The 24167-nt window shown below is 46.9% G+C and overlaps 1 protein-coding gene across 6 annotated transcripts in view; it reads right to left on the bottom strand.

Annotated features, from left to right (window-relative positions):
- The window catches only part of SYCP3 (synaptonemal complex protein 3), a 1302221-nt gene that overhangs the window by 666632 nt on the left and 611422 nt on the right, over window positions 1-24167 (bottom strand). For all 6 annotated transcript variants that reach the window (XM_078675094.1, XM_078675093.1, XM_078675124.1 and 3 more), the window contains one exon: window positions 22575-22656. In XM_078675094.1, the coding sequence (XP_078531220.1) occupies window positions 22575-22656 (82 nt within the window). The remainder of the gene's footprint in view (window positions 1-22574; window positions 22657-24167) is intronic.

Genomic DNA, 24167 nt, shown 5'->3' with positions numbered 1-24167 from the left:
GTTTCGGCATTTCATCAGCAGCTGAAATCTTTCAGGAAATGATTCGGCAGACCATCAGACACATACCCAACTCGCTGAATTACAGTGATGACATCCTGGTATATGGGTCAAACACGCAGGAGCATGATAAGGCGCTGGATCGAGTATGCCGTGCTCTTCTGGAGGCCAACTTGACTCTCAATAAAGATAAGTGTGAGTTCCACCAATCCACTCTCAAGTTCTTTGCCCATGTGTTTTCGGGAGCCGGCATGAGGCCTGACCCGGAGAAAGTGACTGCACTCAACGCCACCAAGAGGCCCCAAGATGTCAGCGACATTCGTTCCTTTCTGGGCATGGCGAGCTATTGTGCCAGATATATCGAAGACTATGCCACCATCAGCCATCCCCTGAGGGCTCTCACCAAACAAGGACAACCTTTTGTGTGGAGTTCCCAATGTGAGAGGGCCTTCCTGGAAATCAAGCAGGATGTTGAGGCTGCAGACAATCTGGCATACTTTAGCCCCAAGAGAAAGACTGAAATAACAGTGGATGCCAGTCCAGTAGGTCTGGGTGCCATCTTGGCCCAGTATGACAAAGACAATGATCAACGGCACATCGTGGCCTACGCCAGTCGCAGTCTGACTGAAACAGAAAAGGCCTATTCTCAACCAGAGAAGGAGAGTCTCGCAGTTGTCTGGGCTTGTGAGCACTTTCACGTCTTCATCTATGGCAAGCATTTCACCATGATAACAGATCATCAGGCGTTGGTCACCATATTTGGCAACCCTCATGCCAAAATGCCACCTAGGATAGAACGTTGGGGCCTGCGCCTACAGGAATACACATACACAATCATACACAAACCAGGGAAAGGGGAGAATCCGGTGGACTACATGTCCAGACACCCTCAGGAATCCCAGGCCTCGCCTCCGTCAATTGCTGTAGAATACATCCATTTTGTAGTTGGATCAGCCTGACCTCCGGCCATTCCCTTAGAAGCAATCCATGAAGCCACTGCCCAAGATGGCGTTCTTCAGAAAGTCATGCGCCGACTGCGCACCCATCGATGGAGACACGACAGTGAGGAGGAGCAGACCGATCCTCAGGTCCGCCAAGAAATGCAGGTGTTCAGACACATCTGTGAAGAGCTATCCGCCACCTCGGAGGGGTTCCTCCTGAGAGACCATCGGATCGTCATCCCGAGGCAATTACGACAAGGAGTCATTATCGTGGCTCATGTAGGTCACCGGGGAGTGGTTGCAACCAAAAGAAATCTCCGTGAGCGAGTCTGGTTCCCGCTGCTTGATACCATGGTGGAGGCCACCCTCAAAGACTGCCCCCAGTGTCAACTAGTCAGCCATGGAACACCCCCGGCCCGCTTCAAATGACTAAACTACCAAATGGAATCTGGCAAGAACTAGCCATGGACTTTTACGGACCCCTTCAATCTGGCAAGTATGTGGTGGCTATCATGGATGAGAACTCAAGGTTTCCGATAGCCCAATTTGTGCCCTCCACTAATGCCTCCTGCGCCATTGCAGTTCTTGATGAGGTGTTTGCCGCCTGGGGTGTCCCAAAGGAACTCAAAACGGACAATGGTCCTCCTTTCAAAGGTCAGGAGTTTAGTGAGTTTGCACGACACCTTAACTTTAGACATCGAAAGGTCACGCCTCTGTCGCCACAGGCTAATGGCACTATTGAAAGGTTCATGGCAACTCTGAAGAAAACATTCAAACAAGCCACGCTTGAAAAGAAGGACTTGCAAGTTGCCCTCAATGAAGTCTTGCGAGCTTACCGGACTACCCCACATGCCACCACAGGAAAGTGCCCAGCCACTCTCATGCTGGGGCGACCCATCAGAACCAGAATCCCGACATGGGAAGCTGCTCTGCGACCAGTGTCTCCGACACATCTCCACCAAGAGGTGGCTCTTGCTGATCGCACCAATAAGAACAAGAGGAAATCATATGCGGACCATCGACGGGGAGCCAAGTCTCCTTCCTTGCAGACCGGGGACTGTGTGGTGGTCAAACAGGAACAATCCCGTAAGACAGATTGCAGTTTCAAAGACGAACCGTTGGTTATCACCCAACAAAAGGGCACCATGGTCACTGCGGCATCTGACAAGAGAAAGATTACCAGAAATGTGTCTCACTTTCAAAAATGCACGCCGGGCCTGAAGGAGGCTCTTGAACAAGATGGAGACATACCGGACACACAAGGATCCAGTCAAGTGGGCACAATCCAAAGACTTGATCAGCAGACTGAGGCTGAATTGGATGCTGGCAGTAGGAGTCTGCGACCGAGAAGGAACATTCACAGACATAAAAGACTGATTGAAGAACTTGAATAAAGTTTGTTCGTTCTTTTGTTAACAACGGGGAGATGTTATGTTTTTGAGCATTCTAGTAGCTGGGCGTGGGTGGAGTTATGGGGTGGAGGAAGAGGCGGGGCACGAACAGGAAAGATTTAGTTAGAGTAGGGACAGGGAGGAGGAAGGAGTGTGTTAATAAAGCTCCTTGAACATCAAGTAGTGTCTGTCATTATTGCATGCACGACACTACACCCCCCACGGCAATTTGGGCCGGCCCTGGGAGCTCGGTCCTGCCGGGGACCTTGGAGATGCGGCTCCGATCCTCCGGGAGTGGCGTGGTGCGGGTGGCGAGCATACGGACCCGCGGCCGGCGGGTGGAGCTGCGGGGCTTTGGGGCGGTCGGACCCCACCGGTGAGTCCTCCATGCCCTGCACTTAGCGCGGCCCACCTGGCCCCCCCCCCGTGAGCCTCATTGTAATCGGGGGGTGCGCTTGCTTGCCGCTAGCCTCACTTCCTCTCCCCCCCACGGGTGGGAGATCGACGCGGGGGGAGGGGTTCCAGCCCTGCTTCTGAGGCCGCTGCGTCACCGGGGTTCGCCGGGCCTCTGGGCCTAGTCCGCTCCTCATCCTGTGACTGGGGCCGGCGACGGGGATCGGGGCTCGGGGCCCAGTCTTCTCCTCCTGGCCCAGGCTGGTGGGCCCCCGGCTTCCTCCATCCTCGTCCTGTTGGCCATCGAGGGCCTACTCTGCCTGTCTCTGCCCTTCACCACACGGGCGTGTGGTCGGCGCCGGGGGGGGACCCCGCCGCAATCGGGACCGGCGACCGCAAGGTCTCCTCTCGGCCCTGCTGCCTTCCTCCCTCCTTCCACGGGCGTGGACTCGGCGCCGGGGGCCCGATCCGGGGCCTCACTGCTGTGATGGGGGCCACGCTCCGCGGCGGGCGGTAGCCGGGGGCTCGACCCTGCCGCCTAGTGGGAGACGCCCCTTCAGCCAGTGAGCCCCCACTCCTCCTCTGCCCTTCCCCCTACGGGTGTGTGGCCGGCACCGGGAGGAGAGGCTCCGCTGTAACTTTGGGCCGGCGAAGGCGTCAGGGGGATCCCGGCCCGTCACCATCTCTCCATCCTCTGCGGCCGAGCCCCTGCCTCGTTGCCCTGTATTCTGGGCCTGGGGCCACCCGGGCCATGGGCAGGGTCAGGGGATCCAGGGCCACGCCGGCCCCCACGCAGACTAAGATGGACCAGTTCACGTCCTCCACTCGCGGGGCCAAGGGTCCGACGGGGGAGGCCTCTTTGACACAGGGCACCGATCTGGCGGTCATCCTTCAGGTCATCGAGACCTCCCGTAAATCCGTGGAAGCTGTTGTGGGGGAGGTGAAAGTGGACGTCGCTCTGCTACCGCAGGACCTTCGCAACGCCACAACCCGCATCACAGAGGCGGAAACCAGGATCTCCTCCGCGGAAGACGACATTAGGCAATTGCAGGGCCAAGTGCGTGAGCTCACCACCCAATCCCGGGACCTTCACTGGTGCGCCGAAGACACAGAGAACCGTGCGCGCCGATCCAACCTTCGTCTGGTGGGCTTTCCGGAGGGCGTCGAGGCGGTGAAGGCGGACGACTTCCTTGAAGGATGGTTTAAGTCCTGGATGCCGGCGGCCACGCTATCGAACTGGTTTGTTGTCGAAAGGGCCCACCGCTCCCTCGCGGCCCGGCCGCCTCCGGGGGCTCCCCCCGTCCTTTCATCCTTAAACTCCTGAACTATCGAGACAGGGATGCGATCCTGCGGGAGGCTCGTCGGCTTGGGCCCCTGCAGTTTCAGAACCATAGGGTGATGGTTTTCCCGGACCACACCAGGGAAGTTCAGGAGATGCGCCGATCATACACGGGGGTCAAACAGAAATTGCGCAACATGGGCCTCCAATATCAGCTGCAGTTCCCCGCTCGGCTCCGAGTGATCTTCCAGGGCAACACTCTTTTCTTTGATTCCCCCAGAATGGCCTGGACCTGGCTCACGGGGGAGGAGCCGTTTGTGGCCCCGGGCCGCACATCTCCTAAGCCCATGACTGCGGGGGGAGCGGCGGGAGCGCCATTGGGACAGCACCGGAGGAGGCGGGCCCGCTCCTCCCGCCAGCCCAAGCAGGCTGCCACGCCGCGACGTTCATTGAGCTTGGGTACTCAGGAGGATAGGGACTCCTCCATTTCCTCCCAGGCTTCCTCTCGACTGGCCAAGGGGCCGCTGGGAGGCACATCACCGGGGGCGGGCGACAGATTCCTCAGGTGACTGTTTGTGACCTCTCACGCAGCACGGTCCTAGACATGTGAACTACATCATTGGTCTATGCGCACACCGTCCGACTCCGCTGAGGAGGTGATCTACAGAGGGGCAGACTGTCCATAATATTGCTCCTTTGCCCGTCTGCCAGGCATTCTTATCCGAAGTTGGAGGGGTCCACCATGTTTCCAATCCGAGCGGACTAGCTTGGGGTTTGTTACTAATTTTGTTGGTCGACAGATGCTTCTGTTTTCGAAGTATAGGGTGGGGGGTGGGAGTTTGGGGGGTTCTTGCATTTGGTTGTTCCTCCGTAGCCGGAGACTGTTCAATGTACTGCTTCCCTTCCTTTTCAGGATCATTTCGCTGCTTCACATCTCCCAGGGCTGTTGGCCTCCTTCGCTCTCGTGCACCTGCTCCCTGCTGACACTCACGGCCCACCCGGGGTGCTGGATGCCCCACCGTCCCCTGGCCTCCAGCCTAGTCGGCCGTCTTATCCTCTCTCCTGCCCGCCCCTGAGTGCGCGCTCCCCTGCTCACTGCGCCTGCACCCCCTGCCGTGGCGCTCGCGTGGGCCGCTGGGCCCTGGCCCCAGCCTTGATCCTTCCGCATGCCCTCCGCTCCTGCGATGCATGACACCCCAGTCCCCCGCGCCTCCATACGCCTACTTTCCTGGAATGTGAACAGCCCGCTGGACCGTCTTAAGCGTATGGCAGTTCTTAAATATGCTCAGCGCTCTGGGGCGGATGTCCTCCTGCTCCAGGAAACCCACTTGCTCGGCAACAACTGTCCCTTCCTGGCACGGTATGGGTATGACCGGGTGTGGCACTCGGGCTTTACACGCGGCTCACGCGGGGTGGCTATATTGCTGCGGCGCACCCTTCCCTTCGCTCTGACACGAGTTCACCACGACCCTCAGGGTATGGGCCTTGCCATCTGCGGTACACTAGACGGTAGGGCGATCACCTTCCTGTCCCTGTATACCCCTCCCTCCCTGCTCCATGTGGCTTTAGCCTACTCTTCCTCCCTGTCCTCCTCCTTCCCGCTTGGGACCATTGTGGTGGGGGCGAGACTTTAACGCCGTTCTGGCACCGCAGCTTGACTTCTCGCGGCCAGTCTCCGCATCCCGCGCGGTGGGCGTCAAGCAATTAACGCAATGGGCGGAATCCTTGGGTTTCTGCGACGCCTGGCGCACTTGGCATCCGCGGTCTCGCGTCTACACCCACACCTCTGCGGCACACCACACGCACGCCCGCATCGACGCAATCTTTCTTCCCTCTGTTGACTGCGTGGGTAGCCAAGACGTCCGCATCCTCTCGAGGGGTATCTCGGACCACTCCCCTGTCCTCTTGAGTCATGGGCCGCCCCCTCCTGCCTCCCGCCCGGTCTGGCATCGGAATGCCTGGTTCCTCCAAGATCAAACATTCTGTAAGAACCTGGGCGTGGAGCTCTCCCACTACTATTCCACCAATGAAGGCTCAGTCTCCTCTGCGGGTGTCCTCTGGGAGGCGGGCAAGGCGACCATTCGGGGCTTCGCCAAGGGGTTGGTCCAGCGGCAGCGTCGACAGCAGACACAGAGTCTTATGGCATGCGATGCCAAGGCGTTGCGGTTGGAGCAGTCTCTTCAGGTCACCGACGATGCAGCCGTGGCACGGCAGCTGCGCCTCCTCCGTGCCGATATCAGACAGATCTCTTTGGACGCGGCTAAGCTCTTATGGCAATCCTCGGTGGCCAGGGTTTACGGGTGGGGGGGACAGGAACGGGGCATTGCTCCACCGGCTCGCCACTACCCCAGAGCCTCCCGCATTATCCCGGCGATCACGGACTCTGCTGGCACTACTCATACCTCGTCGGCCGCGGTGGTGTACTATTCCCAGCTCTACCGGGCGCGGCCCCCATCCCTGTCCCTCGACGGGCTGTTGGCGTCGGGCAGAATTTTGCTCCCTCAGGTGGGATTGACTGACCAGGAATCCCTGGAAGCCCCAATCTCCTGCGTGGAGATTGAGGAAGCGATAGGACATACTTCGGCTGGCAAGACTCCGGGTCTGGACGGGTTCCCGCAGGAATACTTCGCCCTCTACCGTGAGACCTTGGTCCCGCGGCTCCGGGACCTCGACACAGAGGTCCCGGAGCGGTTCTTTCCCCTCCGAGGCGGACACGGCCACAATCGTGGTGATACCCAAATCGCACCCGCCCTCCCTGCTCCGGTCCGAGTACCGACCGATCTCCCTCATTAACACGGAGATAAAGCTTTTTGCGACGGTGCTGGCCCGACGTCTCCGCCCCCATCTGCGGGACCTGGTCCACCCGGACCAATGCAGGTTTATGCCGGAGCGAGGCACCCGGCACTGCATACGGCGGCTTACCGTCGCCATGGCCCATCGCGACCGTCTGCCTCCATACCTGGCCCTGCTTCTCATAGACTTCGAAAAAGCTTTTGATTCTGTGGGCTGGCAGTACCTGGGCGATGTCCTTGATCGCATGAACTTCGGCCCCAAATTTCGAGGCATGGTGCGGGTGCTTTATGCGCGCCCGGGTCCTGACGAATGGAGCTCTTTCCGCGGCGTTCCCCATCGCGCGTGGGACACGACAGGGCTGCCGTTTGTCCCCCCCCCTCCTTTGCGCCCTCGCGTTGGAACCCCTGGCGGCTCTATTTCAGGCGGACCCATTTACCGCGGTTGGGAATGGAGGCTGATAAAATTGCCCTTTACGCGGATGATGTCCTGCTCTACTTGTCAGATCAGGCCCGGTCGGGTCTGAGGGCGCTGCGGCTCCTGGGTCTCCTCGGGGAAGGCTCGGGGCTTTATCTTAATCGCAAGAAATCAGTCCTCATGCCCCTGCACCCCTCCCGGGAATGCGTCGAGTGGCAGTCCACGATTCCTCTTCGCCGGCTGTCCTTTAAGTACCTGGGCATCTGGATCACCCTCCTTCCCGAACTTAGCTGGGCCCTCAACGTAGCCCCCGTCGTCGCCAAGTCCAGGGCCAACCTCATTAAGTGGCAGTCGCTCCCCCTCAATCCGCTGGGGCAGGTGGCCCTCTATAAATTGATGATCCTTTCCCGGTTCCTCTACATGCTACAACACACCCCCCTTTCCTTTCCCCGGTCCTGGTTCCGCGAACTTGACGGGGTGGCGACGTGCTTTCTGTGGGGAGGTGGGAGGTCACGGCTGGCGTTGTCAACCTGTCACCTGCCTTCCTACGACGGGGGGCTGGGAATGACCACTCTTTACCTCTACTACCTGGCTGCGCAGCTTTTGGTGGTCCATGACTGGTTCGGGGGCGGCTGGTCTGACCCAGCATACCGCGTGGAGCTTGGGGTAATGGACTTCGCCACCGTCCAGGATCGGCTCTATGGCAGCCCTATCCCCGCGTCGAGTCCCGGCGTCACCCGTGCCGTGTTTCTTGCCTGGCGGGCCACGCTGCGACACACACACTATACGGGTACACTCACGCAAGCCACACCCTTATGGCACGGCACCTGGTTGCGGGAGGTGACGGGGCTGGAGGGCTTCAGAACGTGGGACCACCTTGGGATTTCGCGGCTGGGGGACGTCTGGTGGGGGGGGGGGGGCGAATGTGCTCCTTCCAGGAGCTCCAGGCACGATTCACCCTTCACGAATGTCTGACATAATATCGACAGACAGAATATCGCCATACAAAAATATCGACACAAAAATATCGAAATCAAAAATATCGGAGTCATATCTTCATAAAGGTAAGTACAAAAATATCGAAAAATTAATATCGTAGTACAAAAATATAGAAATTAAAAATATCGTTTTTTTAAATGTATAAATAATAATGTAAAAATAATTTTAAAATACATATAATTTTACAAATATTAAATAAAAACATTAAAACATAATTAAAAAATTAAAACTAATACATATACATTTAAAATAAATTAAAAACGTAATAATTTAATGTAATTTTATTTTTTTTAATTTCATTTAATTGATTTAATTTAAATATAAATTTATTTTATTTTTACCCTGTACGCCTGTATCCCAAAAACCCAAAACTGACCTTGAACCCTAAAAATACCCCTTTACCCCAAAACCCAAAACTGACCCTGAACCCTAAAAATACCCTTTTACCCAAAAACCCAAAACTGACCCTGAACCCTAAAAATACCCCTTTACCCAAAAACCCCAAACTGACCCTGAACCCTAAAAATACCCTTTTACCCAAAAACCCAAAACTGACCCTGAACCCTAAAAATACCCCTTTACCCAAAAACCCCAAACTGACCCTGAACCCTAAAAATACCCCTTTACCCAAAAACTGAAAACTGACCCTGAACCCAAAAAATACCCCTTTACCCAAGAACTAAAAACTGACCCTGAACCCAAAAAATACCCCTTTACCCAAAAACTGAAAACTGACCCTGAACCCTAAAAATACCCCTTTACCCAAAAACTGAAAACTGACCCTGAACCCTAAAAATACCCCTTTACCCAAAAACTGAAAACTGACCCTGAACCCAAAAAATACCCCTTTACCCAAAAACTGAAAACTGACCCTGAACCCTAAAAATACCCCTTTACCTGAAAACTGACCCTGAACCCAAAAAATACCCCTTTACCCAAGAACTGAAAACTGACCCTGAACCCTAAAAATACTCCTTTACCCAAAAACTGAAAACTGACCCTGAACCCAAAAAATACCCCTTTACCCAAAAACTGAAAACTGACCCTGAACCCAAAAAATACCCCTTTACCCAAAAACTGAAAACTGACCCTGAACCCAAAAAATACCCCTTTACCCAAGAACTGAAAACTGACCCTGAACCCTAAAAATACTCCTTTACCCAAAAACTGAAAACTGACCCTGAACCCTAAAAATACCCCTTTACCAAAAAAACTGAAAACTGACCCTGAACACTAAAAATACCCTTTTACCCAAAAACTGAAAACTGACCCTGAACCCTAAAAATACCCCTTAAAAAAACTAAAACATAAAATTTAAAATATTATTATATACTTACCTATACTTACGTTGTAATGGTATGCGTTGTAAAGGTACCTGTGTTGTAAAAACATGCGTTGTAAACACATGCGTTGTAATGGTTTTTGCATTGTAAAAATTTCGTAATGGTAGTGCGTTGTAAAAGTTGCGTTGTAAAGGTTGTTTCCCCGGTGGATAGCGTAGGGGTAAAAATTACTATTCACACTCCAGAGGGTGCAACAGTAGGGAAAGCGTTGGATAGCATGGGGGTAAAAATTAATTCCCACACTACTCCCACTTTAACACACAACACACTACACATATAAAAAAGACAATTAATATAAATTTCAATTAATCAATTAATAACAATTAATATTACTAAATTGATGTAATTATAAATGAACTAAATAACACATATTAATTACTAATTAATTAACAATAAATACCAAAGAAAATTACAATCTCTTTAATTAATTACATTTAATTATATCACACCCTATCCCCCTATAAACACACAACCCACTACACAGAAATAAATCATATCATTTATTCACTTAATAATTATTAATTACCAATTAATTATTATTTAACAATAACAAAAAATTAAATATATTAGCACATTAACTCTAAATAATTTAATTACATAATTAATATTATTTAATTACCAATTAATTATTAATTAACAATAACAACACATTAAATATATTAGCACATTAACTCTAAATAATTTAATTACATAATTAATATTATTTAATTATCAATTAATTATTAATTAACAATAACAATAAAGTAAATATATTAGCACATTAGCTGTAAATAATTTAATTTACTAATTAATATTATAGTTTCCCAATTAATTAATTAACAATAACAAAAAATTATATATATAAAAAAATTACTCTAATTAATGTCATTAACTAATTAATATTAATTAATTACCAATTAATTATTAATTAAAAATATGTACAAAATTATATCAATTAATTAACTAATTAATATTAATTAATTACCAATTAAGTATTAATTAAAAACATTTACAAACATATATTAATTAATTAATTATTATTAAATTACTTCCCACCCTATTCCCCTATAAACCCACAACCCGCTCTGATACTAAAACGCAAAATGTAAACAAATTTACAAATTTTCAAACATACATTACAAAACATGTTTAACAAACATATAAACAACACATTAAAATACATAACACTAAACAAAATTTCGATATTAGTAAAATTCGATATTAGTAACATACATACCTTAAAAAAACGATATTCTGTCTGTCGATATTTTGGACATCGATATTCTATACTATCGAAATTAAAACATCGATACTATTGTATATCGATATTTTAATTTCGATATTTTGTCTCACTACCACCCTTCACACTTGCTAATTCTATAGATACCTTCAGCTGCGCCATGCGCTCCGTGCCCACACTCCGCTAGATGTTAGATTGCCGGACCACAGCCCCCCGGAGGCTCACTGCCTGATGGGACACCAAGGGAAGGGCGGCATTTCCCGCATCTACCGCTCCCTCGTCAACAACTCCCCGGTGTCTCTTGAGGGAGTCAGGGTGCGCTGAGAGAATTGGGTGGGTCCCCTGGACGAGGAGGAGTGGAGGGATGCCCTCATGGCGCCCCGGACGGTCACTGCCTCCGCTAGGCTACGCCTAATTCAGATCTATTACTTACACACTGCCTATCTCACACCGGCCCGGCTACACCGCGCAGGCATTTCCTCCGACGCCACCTGCCCCCGCTGTAACACCGACCAGGCTGACTTCTTTCACGTGGTCTGGACTTGTCCGGGCCTGGAGCTTTACTGGGGGGGTATTGAGACTGAATTGACAGAGGTGCTGGGGTGGGAGGTGCCACACGACCCCAAAGTTGCCCTTCTAGGGATCATGGAGGGTTTGGATGGAACTCGCTTCGAAAAGTTCTTTCTTTCTACCGCAATGATGGTGGCGAAATGGACATTGCTGCAGCCTGGAAGCGGCCCGAGCCGCCGACCTGTGCCAAGTGGGGGGCCGGGGTTGACTGGTGCGCTGCCCAAGAGAAGAGTCTGTATCTTGCATGGGGTTGCCCAAAGAAGTATCGCAGGGTTTGGGGGAAATGGCTAGGATACGTACCTTGATTTGTTGCGGGACGCCGGGGGGGGGGGGGTGGTAGTTGGGGGGTGGGGGGGGGGTTCAGCACGGAAAATGGGCTGGAATTGGCCTTCATTGGTCCCTTGCATGACATGTATGACTTGAGAGCTGTGAAATGTCCTTTATATTTTCAGAACAAAATAAAATTTGTTTATCAAAAAAAAAATTGATAGAGTCAGATGTCAATCCAAAAGCGTTTGGAGAATTTGACACTGATATGCTCCATAAAAACAAAAATGTATGTGGCAGTTAGAGGAAGAGCTATTGTAGGATGGCAAGATATTGGTAAACTTGTTATTTTGCTCAAACCTGGTTCTGATTAACTCGGTTCTGATGAACTCCTACTGCTAGGAGATATGCCTGTTTTCAGTGTAGAGCAGAAAGAGCTGGGGTTAAAGAGGTGTTGGGAAAACATAATAAGGTATTTACCACACATAATGATTGCGTAAAAGGATTTGAACATCATATCAAGTTCAAAGAAAAGCCATACCAGTGACTCAAAGTGCAACATGTACCACTTTCAGTCAGGAAAGAAATGAAAGAACTATTGAGCACATTGTGTAAAGATGGTGTAATAGAACCTAGTAACTCACCGGGAACGTATTTCAGCAATAGTGATTACTAAGAAGAAAAGAAAATTGGTTACCTTAGACTTTGTGCAGACTTAACATCATTAAATAAAAACCTCGTAGTGATTTGTCATTCACTTCCGAAAATACAGGCAATGCTTAGTTCAAAAAACTTTTCAATTATTGATTAAAAATGCGCAAATCATTAAGTGAAGTTGTCTAAAAGTTCAAAAGATTTAACCACTTTCAGTACACCTTTTGGGGCATATCGTTATGTCCTTGTACCTTTTTTTGGTCTGGCATCAGCTGCCAATGTGTTTCAAAAGTAGATGGACCATCTTTTTGAGTGCTTGCAGTGTGTTAAAACCGTTCAAGGTGACATGATTTATGCTAGGACAGTAGTACAACAAAGACATTTTGAGCAAGGTATTGGAGATACGTGAAAATAGAGGTATCACTGTCACTAAATCTAAATGTAAATTTGTGCAAACAGCAGTAGAATATTTGGGACATACAGTATCTTTGGCAGGTATTACAGCAAAGGTTCATTTAGTAAAAGCTATTAAGAAGGCACCCATACCTATGAACAAAGATTCTATGAAGTTATTTCTTGGAATGAGTGAATATTATTACACTTTATTCAAGTTTATGCCATTTTAGTCGAACTCTCAAGGAGATTACTTTAAAGAAAGCACAATTTTAATGGAGTACAGAGCAAGAGAATGTTTTCAGGCTATCAAGTAAGCCAGTTTAATAGCATCTGCACTTAAATCATATGATCCCAATGGAAGAAATATCATCACAATAGATACCTTTTAGTCAGGTAATAGTTGGCAACGAATACTTTTAGGGGGCTAAAAGATTCGGAAAAAAAGTAAAATACTATTGAGTGAAGTTTTGGCAAGTGTGTAGGCTTTGGAAAAACTGAGGCGCTATGCATGTGGGAAATGTTTTGAAATAGTAACAGATCATAAACCACTATTGTTTATGTTTGACAGTTGTGGCAGAGGAACGGCAACTGCTTCTTCAAGGTTGATCATGTTGATGTCTAGATTACAGGAGTATACTTTTGTAGTTAGACATATTTCTGGATGACTGAATAAAAGGGCTAATTGGTCATCTAGATCACCAATCTAAGATTTGGATGAACATATTCATATGTCTGATCAGGAGTGTTGTGACAGTGGTTAATGCCATTGATTGTTGTGAGAGTTTAATTACTAAATGAATGAATGGAAGCTGTGAAAAAGGATGTTCTTTTGAATCAGATTAAAGAGTATGTGGTGAATGGACGGCCACCAATCACGAATTTGAATACAATAAAAGGTTACAAGCAAGTTGCTGATGAATTGACCAATGAAGCTCATGAGACATGCTGTATTTGTACCTCCTTGCACACTAAGGGAAAATTTATAAAAATAGCTCATGAAGGACACTCAGGATCTACAGCTACCAAAAGACAGTTGCAGAAGCATTACTGGTGGCCGGGTATGGACTCAATGATATAAGTATTGAGAGATTTTTTGAGTGTGTGAGATTAAACAAACATTGAAAGCACTTAGATGCTCTCCCAGATGGACCATGGCTGAAATTAAGAATATATTTTAGTTCTTTGAATGAGCATATGCATTTGATAGTATTAACTGATTACTACTCGAAAAGGGTATGCTATGAGTTTAGCTCTGGTAAAATGACAGATATTGTTATTGATTTTTCACAAATAATGTTTTTAATTGAAGGTGTTCCACGTATTTTAGTATCACAAAATGGTTCTCAACTGACCTGAAAAAAATGGGGAATTTTCAACACAAATATAGGAAACAGGAAAAAACACCCTTATATAAGCCTTCTAATGGTCTGGTAGAAGGGTTAATATATTTCTGAAGGGAGGTACTCATATGGCCTTAGCACCCAATGTATCTGTCAAATTGTTTTTGAGACAAAAGATTGTTAGGTATAGAAATACCCCACATTTGGTCACAGGGTTTTCCCCTTTCTTTTTGATGAGAGAAAGAGAAGAGTGTTCATTATTAACATCAAAGATGACAGGGTGTAAAAGACAAAACAGTGTGACAGATATTGTGGACAGCAAACTATAGATTAATGATTACATTGATAAAAAACAACTGAAAGATAAAGTATACTATCGTAAAATACACAGAACAAAACCTAAACAAAACTTAGTAGGAGACTGGGTTTTGGTTAGAAAACCTAGTAAAGTTCAAAAAGGGGATCCAAAACAGGTTATGAGAGCACCAGAAATTGGAATTTAAGTGAAAGATAAGGGATGGTGGAAATATAGTACACTAGTAGTGCTTAAGAAAACGAGTTACTTACCTGTAACTACGGTTATCCAGTATTGGTATCTTTCATAGATTCACATGCCTGAATCATTCCCCGTCGTCGAGGCGGGAGTCCCACGGTAAATAAAATATATAATAGCAGTGCCTAAAATTTCTTGTAGTAGGCTGGAAAAGCCTGAAGGCCTAACTAGGCCTCAAAACTTAGCAGCCTATCTACATCATTATGTAAAAAGACCTGAAATAGTAGCCTCAGCCAATCAGCTGTCCTCACCCTCTAGAACCTTCCCAGCTCAGGCAGTTCTCCTCAGATTTTCCCAGCACAAGTGAGAATTAGTATCCATAGACAGAACTGCCCTACCGGGGAGGAGGGTGGGTGCATGTGAATCTATGAAAGATACCAATACTGGATAACCGTAGTTACAGGTAGGTAACTCGTTTTCTTATCCAGTATTAGGGTATCTTTCATAGATTCACATGCCTGAATCAGAATAGCAAGCAGTAACATCATGCCTGTCGATAGAGGAAGGTGGGAGACAAAGAAAACATAAATCAATCCCCACACAACCAGGAAGGTAATAGAGTACAAAACTTGTTAATATAACATATGCATCAAAACCTTCAAATATAACAGATAGGACAGCATTATAAATATGTAAAGTTTAAAGCAGTATAAGAAAAAATATATATAAGCTTTCCAACCTTAGTGAAGAAGATGCTGCAGCACTGCATCACCAACAGCTGTGTCATCTTGAACTGCCGACTGCAGACAGTAATGTTCGGTAAAAGTGTGCACACTTTTCCAAGTAGCAGCTCGGCAAATGTTCTCCAGCGTCACTCCAGCGAAAAGGGCCGTAGATGTCGACACTGTTCTTGTGGAATGAGCTTTGACCTTCCTTGATAAAGGTCTATTGGCCTTGTCATGACAGAAGGTAATTGTAGAAGACAACCACCTGGCAATAGTTGCTTTTGTGACAGCTTGACCGAAGGTGGGCCTTCCATAGGCAACAAACAGTTGTGTAGATTTACGGATGTCTTTCGTTTTTTGCAGATAGAATTTCAGACACCTTTTCACATCCAGAGAATGTAAAACCCTCTCTGCAGGAGTTTTTGGATCCGGGAAAAAGGTTCTGAGTTTGACCGGTTGATTAATGTGGAACTGAGTTGGCACTTTAGGAATGAATTTAGGATTGGTCCTAAGTGTAACAAAGTCCTTAGAGAATTGCAGAAAAGGGTGAGTAATAGTGAACGCCTGTATTTCACTAACTCTGCGAGCAGAAGTAAGAGCCAACAAGATTGCAACTTTCCAAGTCAGAAACTTCAGTTCTGCTTTATGGATTGGTTCAAAAGGCCTTTTGAGAAGTTGGGAAAGAACTACATTAAGATCCCATTCCGGAGGAGGAGGACGAACTGGAGGGAAAGCTCGGAATAGTCCTTTAAGGAATTGTTTGATCAAGGAGGATGAACATAAGGATGGTTTGTTGGAATTCTTCCTGAATCTGGATATTGCTGCCAGATGTACTTTAATAGAAGAAAAGGCTAGACCTGATTTAGCCAAAGAAAGCAGGTATGGAAGGATGGCTTCAGGAGGAGCCTGAAGTGGATGAACCTCATTATCTCCACACCATGAACAGAACCTCTTCCACTTGAAACGATATGTTTTGATGGTACTTTGCGCACGTGCTTGCGACAATATCTCCCTGCAGTCCGAGGAGATGGTTAGGTCTTTGAACTCTAGGAAATCAGGAGCCAAGCGTGCAAGTGCAGCGATTGAGGATCTGGATGATGGATTTGACCTCCCTCCCTTGTCAGCATCGACACTGTCGGTTTGAGCCGAAACGGAGGCTGTTGAGACAGCAGGAGAAGCTCCTGAAACCAATATTGTCTTGGCCAACGTGGAGCAATGAGGATGAGAGTGCAGTGTTCCCTCTTCATCTTTTGCAGGACCTTCGGAATGAGCGGAATCGGAGGATAAGCGTACGCAAACATTCCGGTCCATCTCATGAGGAGGATGTTTCCTCTTGACCCCCTTCCTGGGAACCTGCTGGCATAAAACAGGCACTTGCTGTTTTGCTGCGTGGCAGACAAATCCAGCGTTGGTCTCCCCCAAAGTCGAAAAATTGTCTCTACTTGATGTTGTTCGAGTTCCCATTCGTGACAGCCCACAAATGTTCTGCTGAGACTGTCTGCTAGAGAGTTGCGAACCCCTTGTACATGCTCTGCTTTGAGGGATATGCCGTGACTTAAGGCCCATTCCCACATCTCCTGAGCTTGCAGTGACAGGGTAAGAGATTTCGTTCCTCCCTGTTTGTTTATGTAGAACATGCTAGTGGTATTGTCCGTACGCACCAGCACGGACGAATTCACGATCCTTGGTAGAAAAGCTTGTAGGGAAAGAAAAATGGCCCTGAGTTCCAAGATGTTGATGTGCATCTGTTGGTACTGATGAGACCATCTTCCCTGGATCTGAAGGTCCTGAAGGTGACCTCCCCAACCTTCCATGGACGCATCCGTAGTCAGGGTGAACTCCGGAATCTCTTGGAGGAAGGTGAGGCCCGGCGACAAGTTGTGCGCCTTTGACCACCAGAGAAGAGCCTGTTTCATTTTGACAGTGACTTTGATGCGGTCGTCGAATGATCCCTCGACCTGCTTCCACTGACGAAGTAACTCCTCTTGCAATGGTCTCATTCTGAGTCTTGCCATAGGAATGAGGTTGATCGCAGATGAACACATCCCCAGAAGTGAAGCATATATCCGAACTGAAAGCGACTTTTTTGCGGATATCTGTTTTGCTAGTTTGACAAGCTTGTTTTGTCGCTCCTGTGTCAGGTATGCCTTGCACTGGCATGTGTCCAAGACTGCTCCCAGAAAAGTCAATCGTTGACGAGGTTGGAGCTGAGATTTCTGTGCATTGAGGGTCAGCCCTAGATTCGAGAATAGTGAAAGTGTCCTGCTGACCGCCTCCATTGTCGAGTTTCTGGTTGGACCCTTTAACAGCCAGTCGTCGAGGTATGGGAACACCTGGAGTCCCAGGGACCTCAACATTGCAGCCACTGGAGCCAGGCATTTTGTGAAGATTCTGGGGGCCGATTTGAGGCCGAACGGGAGGACTTTGAATTGGAAATGGACGCCGGCCACTTGAAACCTTAGGAATTTGCGGTGGTTCGGGTGAATAGGGATGTGAAAATATGCGTCTTGCATATCCAGAGAAGCCAGAAAGTCTCCTTCGTTGAGACAATTCAGAATGTCCTTCAATGTCACCATGCGGAAACTCTGTTTCTTTAGATATTTGTTGAGTTTGCGCAGATCCAATATTGGACGCCACTCTTCCGAATTTTTCTCCACAAGGAAGAAGCGAGAATAAAAGCCCATCCCTTTCTGAGAAGGATGGACTCGTTCTATCGCATTCTTGCGTAGCATCTTTAAGGCTTCTTTGAAGAGAAAGCGCAGGCGAGGGGGAGGGGGACCCCTGGGCGGCGATGTTGGAGGCTTCTGCAAAAACTCCAAAGTGTGTCCCTTGCTGACCAAATCCAGGACCCACTGATCTGAAGTTATCTTCCGCCATTGATGGTAAAAGGCGGAAATCTTGGCGCCCACGGGAAGGGAAAGAGGGGTGGCCGACATCCGGCAAAGCTCATTGGCGCTTGTTAGAATCTCGCCCTTGATTGCCTGAGCGCCGTTTCCCTCCTTGCCGAGAGAAAGAACCAGAAGCAGGCTGCCTGTTAGAAGATTGGTAGTAGGGCTTGTTGTAGGTAGATTGATACTGTCGATTTTGTTGGTTTGAATAATTGCCTCTGGAGGAGTATCCACGACCTCTTGCACCTCTAAAGGACCCCCTCTTGTATTGCAGGGTCCCAAGAGATTTCGCTGTATCGGTATCAGTTTTAATAGCCAATAAAGCGTCATCAATGTGCTTCCCAAACAATGACTCACCATCGAATGACATGTCCAAGATCTTGGTTTGGACCTCAGGTCTAAAAGTGGTAGCCTTGAGCCAACCTTGACGTCTAAGCACAATTGCCCCAGCCAATTGTCTAAAGTTGGTATTAGAAATGTCTAGGGCGCAATCAATAATTTCTGAGGCCGCCCTTTCGCCTTCCTGCACAATTCTGCGCACCTCCATCTGTTGATCCTCCGGGATCAGCTCAAGATATTCCGTGATCTCAGACCACATTTGTCTATCATAACGAGCCAGGATAGCTAAAGAATTAGCCGCTTTAATGGATGCTGCTGCGTTTGCTGAAAACTTTTTCCCAATTGCATCAAGCCTTCTTCCCTCCTTGTCAGGTGGCGTTGAAATGGGAGCAGAAGGATTTTTGGACTTCTGCTGCGCAGCCTGAGAAATGACCGAATCCGGTCGAGGATGACCGATTAAACAAGCAGGAGTATCGGATGGTGCTCGATACTTTTTGTCTATCCTCGGCAAAACTGCCGGAATGGAAGCTGGTGTTTTCATTATATTGAGGCCTTCCTTCCATATATAATCGATAATAGGTATGGCTCTGACCACTCTCCGATATCCCTCTTTAACGTCATGTAAAAAGCAGTCCGACTGCTCAACTGTGACAACTAATTCAAATCTATTAGCAGCTCTCTGCATAATATTGTGAAAACCCCCAATATCTTCAGGTGGAGAGTCTGAAGGACGGGGAGGAGGTGGAGAAGGTGTAGGGATGACATAATCCTCCCAAGGGTCCACTGGAGTGTTATCCGGTAACTCTCCCTCTTCTCTACTTTCGTCACCATCAGTGGAAGAACTGTCTACAACCTGAGGAATTGGAGAAGTATGTGGTTGTGGTGACAATGGAGCTCTTGGCGACGGAGGTCGTGGCACAGGAACTGGAGCAGGTGACCCAGCGGGCGCAACTACATTGGGTGGAAATCTCTGGCGATAATCTGCCAACATAGCTTGCAAATCCTGTATTAAGGAAGTTGGTAAATGTGTTGTGTCCTCAGACTTAGGAAGTCTAGTATGAGGTGACTGATATGGTGTGGAATAAACGTCATGCGTATATTGCTCCTGAACCTCCTCTTCATCATCCTCTTGAAGTTTAATATGCAACTGAGAAGGGTCACAGGCAATCCCAAAAGGATCATCATCCTCTTCCCCTTCATCTGACTCCCCTTGCATGTATGTCTCCAAAATGTGCGATGGCAAAAGTGGAGAAATATGTGAACAATCCTGCCTTTTATACGTTTTCATTTGAAAATGAGTGAATTGTATCTTTGCTGGCGGGGAACCATGCAGCCGATGAGCAGAAGTCCCAGTAAACGGATTCTCCGTCGACGGTGCTGTCAATGCTAAAGATCTTGCCGTCGACGAGGCCGTCAATGGTATTTTCGTCGACGAGTCCTTCGTCGTCGGGACCGTCGACAATGCCGTCGTCGACGAGGCCGTCTTCGGCGGGTCCCTCGTCGTCGAGACCGTCGATGGTATCTTCGTCGACGAGTCCCTCGTCGTCGGGGTCGTCGACGGTGTCTTCGTCGACGGTGCCTTCGTCGACGGGACCGTCGATGGTATCTTCGTCGACGAACCCCTCGTCGTCGGGGTCGTCGACGAAGGCATCGTCGACGGGTCCGACGTTGGTGTCTTCGTCGATGAAATCTTCGTCGACGAGGCCGTCGATGACGTCTTCGTTGACGACGAGGCCGTCGATGGTGGCTTCGACGACGAGTCCTTTGGTGACAATGTCTTCGTCGACGACGGCCTTGCGGTCGTCGACGGAGCATACGATTTAGTCGACGGAGCCTTCGTTGAGAAGGATTTCGACGACGGTAACTTGGTTTTTGACAGCAAAGGTGGTACAGACATCAAAGGTCACGTGATAGCTGAAGTGGTAACCACAGAAGTAGAAGAGGAGGTAGAAGTCCAAGTAGTAGTAGGTACAGACACCAGAGAGATGGTCTTAGCCTGGGTTGTACTCACATGTGAAGAAGCCGATGCACTCTTAGAGGGTTCTGAAGCTTTCTGAGAGGTTTTTAACATTTTCTTTCTCTCAGGAGAAGCATTGTCCGTGGATCTAGCTCTCTTGCTAGAAGTAGAGGCTTTGTCCTCCTCATCAGTGGATGAAGACTTCAGCCACAAAAGAACCCTTGCCTCCCTATCCCTGATGGTTTTCTGAGGGAAGGTACGGCAAATTCGACAGTCCTTCACCACATGTGAAGGGTGCAGGCAATAAATACAATCCGAGTGCTTGTCATCCACATGGACTCTCTTCTTGAAGCAGGTTCCACAAGGTTTGAAAAGAGCTTTCCTTTCAGACATTTTAAAGCTTGAAAATCCAAAAACTGAGTAGGCACTCAGGGAGACTCCCTTACACACGAAGTGCGGTGAAAATCTGAGGAGAACTGCCTGAGCTGGGAAGGTTCTAGAGGGTGAGGACAGCTGATTGGCTGAGGCTACTATTTCAGGTCTTTTTACATAATGATGTAGATAGGCTGCTAAGTTTTGAGGCCTAGTTAGGCCTTCAGGCTTTTGCAGCCTACTACAAGAAATTTTAGGCACTGCTATTATATATTTTATTTACCGTGGGACTCCCGCCTCGACGACAGGGAATGATTCAGGCATGTGAATCTATGAAAGATACCCTAATACTGGATAAACAGGGTCAATAATGTTTTTTCATAACAAATAAAAAGAAGCTGGTAATGATTTTTATGATTTAAACAATGGTAAAAAAAATACCAGATGCACGAGAAAATATTGGTGCAAGAAATTAATTAATTGAAGACACTTCTGATGCATTTGAAAATTAAAATATTTTTTATTCATTTGATATTGACACACACAGGCACAAATAAGCAGACAGAGTTTTAATGATGATCAGAATGGTGAATTACAGAATTAAATTGTAAACACAGATTTACAAAGAAGGAGCAATGTATACGTATAGGTTCTGAAAGTTTTATTATTATTACATGATTATTTTTTTTCACAAAAGAAAGGAGGCATTGTATTGGCGATAAATGTATGTCATAAAAGGGTTTGGAATTTGGCCTGGGGTATTTATAGTGTGTTGTAGAATGGCGAGGTGACAAGTGAAGTCACCTCTACTGTTTGATAAATTCCTCTTGTGGGCCTTATACTATTTATATGATATACATAAAACAGTAATATTTAAATATCCTATGGAGTTCCAGTGTTTTTAAACACTACAGGGTGGGTTGAGGAGACGAGGATGTTAATTAAATGCAGAGGCACTGGAAAAAATGTGATCCTGCAGCCGAATATTCTCTACATAATAATGAATTTACGGCTGCTGACACATAGTTCACCATCTGCTGCATAATTTGCAACAGTTCAACAAAAAATTGTTTTTCATTGATACTTCTAAATGCAGATTCCTCACCTTGTAAATCATCCCAGGCACCAGACTGGATCCGACAATAGCTCCTGTGTGCCCACAGGTGTCACAATCGGCCTCCATCAATACTCCATTCTGCCTCTGGAAATAACATGAAGTTGCATGTAGCCTCCACTTGTACGCACTGACCTCAGGTTTTCATTTCCTATCCACTCGTCATTGATCTTTAGCTCGACACCTACCCGATCTTCGCTCTTTAGCAATGGTTTTTGCACCTGTACTAAAACTCCTGGCAGTGTTCAATGGCACCCCAGAACTGGAATGTGATAGATTTGAAACACCATATCACAAGTGACAGAAGTAAATATTGGGCACAGGTCGGCAAGTTGTCTGCCTATGGTGCCATGGTAACCAAACAGGACTCCACATCCTGTAACAAAGGCTCCCTGATGCATCCTAAAGCCATCAAGGAGCAGGAAGCCAAGCACAAAAATCACCTGATCCTGGTCACAAGGTCAATCCAAACCCGCACTGCTCTAAGAAAAGACGTAGTCTGGAAACAAATCGGAAAATAATTATAGTAAAATTAAGGGAGGGTTTTAATATTCACTCTATTTTAAAAGTGGTGTTTATGCCAAGAAACAATTATATTTACAAAAGAATATAGTTTCATATTTATACTTCTTTCCATGTTAATTAATCTTCCAGCTAATAAAACCATTAAAAAAAAATTAGATCCATTACCCCATATCATCTTCTACTGCTCCAAGGCCAGTCATTAAAGCAGGTCTTTTCTTCCCATGTTTATCAATAATTGGGGTCTCTCCTAAAGAAAACAAAAATACAGAAAACTGGATATACATTCTGTGTTCATTTAAAATAGTGGACAGTATTTATTAACAACAGCAATAAACACAAGTTGTACTGTATTTTCACAAGTCACGGCACAATATTTTCAATGGGTTTACTTTTTGTTTTCACTAAAGCTATAAGGAAGATGCTAGCGTACGAGATGCAGCAGAGGGAGTATAATGAGACGTTTATGAATTTTATATGACTTTACAGACCATACACTCGGCTAACTGAAAATAGTAGTTGGCTACAGTTACCTGTCTTAAGGTTTTGTCAAAGAATTTTTAAAAAATACTAGTAATTTATGAACTAGACACATTTTAAGTCTTTAGTTAAATTTGTCCTTTTTGTTGTGTAAACATATATTGTATGACTAATAAACTAAAGGCCAGGAAGGAAAATGTGAGTTTAATAAAAGCTGAACTAGATTTCTATTGTATTAAAAAACAAATATGACATACTTGTAGGGGTCTTTCCCTGTAATATAAATACACACACCAGGGAGCAGGGTGAGTGTGAAGAAGCAGTATCTTAAGGCCAACTGCACTAAGTGCCTTTCAGCGAATAAATGGCTAACAAATCACTGCAGAGTGTGGGCCCTGCCTGGATTCATCTGAGCAGAAACTGAAGGAGAAGGTAATGATAGTCTCGTGAACACAATCTCCACACAAGAGGAGTAGTGAAAATTCTTTATTGTACAATGATGGCACAGTAAGAGCAGCAGGTGCTTGTGCCTCAGACCGGCCTTCCCAGTAACTGTCTCACCTCCCACGTCATACAACCCCCACATTCTACATCACATTCTACCCACGTGCACCCGCATGCTCCCATGTCTAAAGGAGAAGATATGTCACCACACATCCCCCTCTTTTATATATAACAAATAATAAAATACATTTGGTTCAATAATGAAAATATTGAAAGATAAGGAAGGAAATAATAAGTGATATGGATACAGCACTAATAATTCTAATAAGTAAGTTTCATTTGCATATAGTACAAAACTCTAAATTCTAAAATGTGTACAGTAACACATCCCCCTCCGTTAATACAAAAAACTATTAAAAAAACAGTGGATGATGCATGTAAATAACAAACTTATTCAAAAACATAATCTTCCAATATAGTAGGTTTCTTCGCAACTCTCCCCAACCTACCAAGTCTACGATCTGACTCAGCTCTGTAAACCCCAGGAGCCAAGTTACCTGCTGAAACATCCATGCTTCTTCTCCCTTCATCCATGATGTTATCCCGTATTATGTCCTTCTCCTCCTCTTCCATCCACCAATCCCACCCGTTCCAAACTTTTCTTTCTTCATTAACCACACTTTTATCACACAGCGACAAAGCACTAAAATGACAAACCTTACTGTTGCTCAACAAAGCAGCAATTACTCTCCTGGCGCAGGGCATCCACCCAATGTTGTCCTTCGTGAAAGCAGTCCTCCCTCTCATTATTTCGAAGGGACCATGTCCTGTAGAAGC

Source organism: Lissotriton helveticus, chromosome 1_1 (genome assembly GCF_964261635.1).
Source record: "Lissotriton helveticus chromosome 1_1, aLisHel1.1, whole genome shotgun sequence".
NCBI lineage: Eukaryota > Metazoa > Chordata > Amphibia > Caudata > Salamandridae > Lissotriton > Lissotriton helveticus.
Note: the sequence above shows the minus strand (reverse complement) of the source record. Positions and strands in the feature narration are given on the sequence as shown.